At 37.0% G+C, this 3,402-nt stretch overlaps 1 protein-coding gene across 1 annotated transcript; it reads right to left on the bottom strand.

Annotated features, from left to right (window-relative positions):
* Nucleotides 1-915: 915 nt before the first annotated feature.
* Nucleotides 916-2,106, bottom strand: CABS1 (calcium binding protein, spermatid associated 1). The gene has a single exon (XM_007998783.3). The coding sequence runs from the start codon at nt 2,104-2,106 to the stop codon at nt 916-918; it is 1,191 nt and encodes a 396-aa protein (XP_007996974.3).
* Nucleotides 2,107-3,402: the final 1,296 nt, after the last annotated feature.

Below are 3,402 nucleotides of genomic sequence, written 5' to 3'. Positions count from 1 at the left end.
CACACCTACACACAGTAAATCAGTTGCTTGCCAAAAAGATTTATTGAAGAGAAATGAGCAAAGTGAAAACAGACCCATTTAAGTAGTCTGTGCTACAAAAGAATGAAGATTTATGTCCTTGAATCGCTAGCAAGAATCATAAGAAGAGTGTGATATTCAGTGTTTTAAGACCTGGAAAACATGGACAAAAATTCAGAAAACATGTTTTAACAGAAAGAAAATTAAATTGATATATATGTTTACAGAACATTTTTCTGACAAATACGCATATTTGTAAAATATCATTTTGCTTTAGTTTGTATCTAACATGTGCTAAGAACCCTACCATAAATCTTATGTATCTTACATGTGGGTGCTAAACAATTACTGAATTTTTTTAAATTCTTATACGAATGAGGATTAAAAATGTTTTAAATAGAAGAAAATCATTGGTGAAATGCTAATGAAAAAATTGTTCAGAACCAGCATTTTTGGGAGAACTTTTTAGTGCTATGGTAATGTTTTTGAGAGGTTAATTTGATTCTCTTCATATCCTTAATTCTCACTAAAGTATAATACTGACTGTTAACTAAAGGATATGCATCATTAAATGTTGTTGAAATGAGCTTCTACATTGCTCTGTCTTCATACTCCCTGAAGGCTAGGGCGAAAAATTTTACATTAAGTAATTGTTAGAATATTGAAACTTTGTGATACTAGGGGGACTCTTACACTGTGTTTTGTTTTCTAAGTTTCCATAAATCTGTTACATGATCTGTAGTCCTAAGCATCTACATTTATTAAGTTGAATACTTGCCTTAAATGCCCACATTCTTTCATTTCTAAAGGTTTTTGCTTGTTGGAAAAACTTCTTAGATGTTAAGGCTAGCTGGCTAGGCTATTGCACAATTTTACGTGGTATCCCTTTTGCTGCTTTCAAATCATGAACTCATCTGGTTCTTCTTTCAGTAGTTCAAAGATATCTGTTTCAGTTGTGGAGGTGTCTTCCTTATAGTCTGGGGTATCTAATACAGAGCTAGTTCCAGAAAATGGCTCAGTGATCTTAGGTACAGTCTCTGTTCTATCAGTTTCAGACAACTCTTCTTCTGTAGATGAGTCTCCCACTAGGTTTGTAGCTATTGATGCAGGGACAACGAAGTCATATCTGGATTCAACAGCAGTAAGCAAAACAGAATGGGTCTCTGCTTCATTTGCAGTCTCTCTCTCCATCCAAATATTGGCTCCCTCAGGAGATTCTTCATCAGTTAGCAGAGTATCTTCCTGGTTATCTTTGACTTTTTCAGCAGAGGTAGTGAGTTCAAACACAGTGATAAACTTTTCCTCATCAGAGTCAGTTAATGTAGCCACAGCACTGGTGTCATCCTCTAAAACACTTCGGTCAATTTTGGTTATTTTCTCTTCTTCAAGGGAAGTTATATCTGGAATAGTAGTGAAGTTTACTTCAGGAGCAGGAGGGATTTCAGCCTCAGGAATAATGGAATCAGTGACCTGGACAGCCTCATCAGCAGGGACATTGGATTTGATGGAGGAATTATAATTGTTCATATCAGCTTCATCCTTTATACGTGGAAAGGCAGGAGTGTCAGCAACACCGGCACTGCTGTCCTTTAGTGTGCCAGAGACTTCAGATGTTATTAAGATCTCTGCATCTCCTGTGTCAATGGTATCCAAGAGGATATCTTCTTTTGCTATGTCAGTGGAAAAATCTATTAAAGAAACAGTAGTAACTGGTGATGAAATATTCCCAATTTTAACTGTCATGAAATTTTCAGTAATAGAGTCTCTTGTGATGGAGTTTGTAGTGCCGGTCAGAGAGGTAATTTCTTTCTGTAGGTGAGTTGTTGACTTAATAAAGTCGGTCCCCATATCATCTTCTGATCTGAATTTTTCCTTTGTAGGCGTCAGTTTGTTGTCTGTAGTTGTTGAAAAATCACTTTCTAGCACATATTCGTTTACTGAAGTGACGTGATCTCCTTCTGAAGTAATAGTTGTTTCTGATTTGGGAATAGCATTGTCAGCCCCAAAGAAAATGGTTGCTGCAGTTGGTGTTTTACTGCTTTCTGTTGGAGGATGAGAATAAATTTTGGGCAAACCATCTTCAGCCATGGGGCGAAGTGGCACTGTGCACTCTCACAGGTCTTGCTTCTGGACTCAGTGGTATCTCTAGGCAGGAGAGCAGTGTTCATCAGAGTGATTAAAGCTTGGGTCATCATGGTGATTGTTGCATCAGCTATGGGGGCAATGTAACTGGGTCTCCTTGGAAGTTGTTTCTAGGCTGCGATTGGTCATCTAGTTGCAGGAATATTGGATGAAAAGACAATAGAATCCGCTCTGATTATGAAATCAAATTCACAGCCAAGCATTTCAGTTGCAGGGAACTTAAGATTTACCATGTTGCTGTTTATAAGGAAGATGTCGCCTGATGTGGAGTTAGGGTCACTTGAAATAGACATAGCAGAGACTGCCAGGCACCTTGTGGGTTTAGTATTAGTAAGGAAAACTCTGGAAGCCACAAGTTTATCAGCATCAGCTTCAAGTCATCTGTCTTCCAAGCAAGTAACAGAGTATTTTTGAGGTGAAGCCATTTTCCCTTAAGATTCATAGTATTAAAAAATTGGTATCTAAAAAAATCAATCGTGTTTTTGTCAGAAAGTATAGCTATGAAGGTAATTAGGTAGCAGGGAATTCAGTTAGTTCCCTTCTTCATAACAGGGAGTCCCACTTTTTCAGTAGAGATAATAACAAATAGTTACTGGCCTTTTAGGGTCTTTAGTGTTTTCTTTTTCATTGTATTTCTGACTTCTTGAATTTACTTGAGTAACAGTGAGAGTCTCAAGTTTTGTAGGCTAACATTATTTTAGGAATGTTTTTCTGCAGGCTGTTATTTTAACCCAAAAGACAGGGAGGGTTATCACTGGCAGGAAGCTGGTGTGACGTGTCAAAATTCACCCAGAAACAAGAATCAAGATGTGGATAACTGCATTATTTTTAAGAATTATATTCTCAATTTCGGAGGGAGTATTTTTTAAAATAGTGTTAATTATGTCAAACATCATCATTGTGTTGTCAACCTTAAGATATAACTAATTAGATGAAAGCAGATTGCAGCCTAGTGTTAATGCTAGAATGAGTCTTTTTCCAGTGTTGTTAGAAGAAATTGAATTTTCATAGTCAGATACAACTAAATCCGAGAAAGGGCAGCAACATCAGCCTGAATAGTGGGTTCCATCTCAAGGACAAATAATTATTCTTTATTAAATATGAACTCAACCTCAAAGTTTTCAGCTTTCTGTCTTAGATGATTAGCCTGGTTGCAGGCATATCATCATTCTCTGTAAAAATATGTTTCTGAACAGAAGTACCATCAGTTCCTGGGCCAGTAAAGAATACCATAGGGACAGT

Source organism: Chlorocebus sabaeus, chromosome 7, assembly GCF_047675955.1.
Source record: "Chlorocebus sabaeus isolate Y175 chromosome 7, mChlSab1.0.hap1, whole genome shotgun sequence".
Classification (NCBI taxonomy): domain Eukaryota; kingdom Metazoa; phylum Chordata; class Mammalia; order Primates; family Cercopithecidae; genus Chlorocebus; species Chlorocebus sabaeus.
The sequence above is the reverse complement of the archived record's forward strand: the minus strand, read 5'-3'. Positions and strand labels throughout refer to the sequence as shown.

Coding starts and splice junctions, on each gene's coding strand:
- CABS1 (XM_007998783.3), bottom strand. CDS start 2,106: ATGGCTGAAGATGGTTTGCCCAAAATTTATTCTCATCCTCCAACAGAA.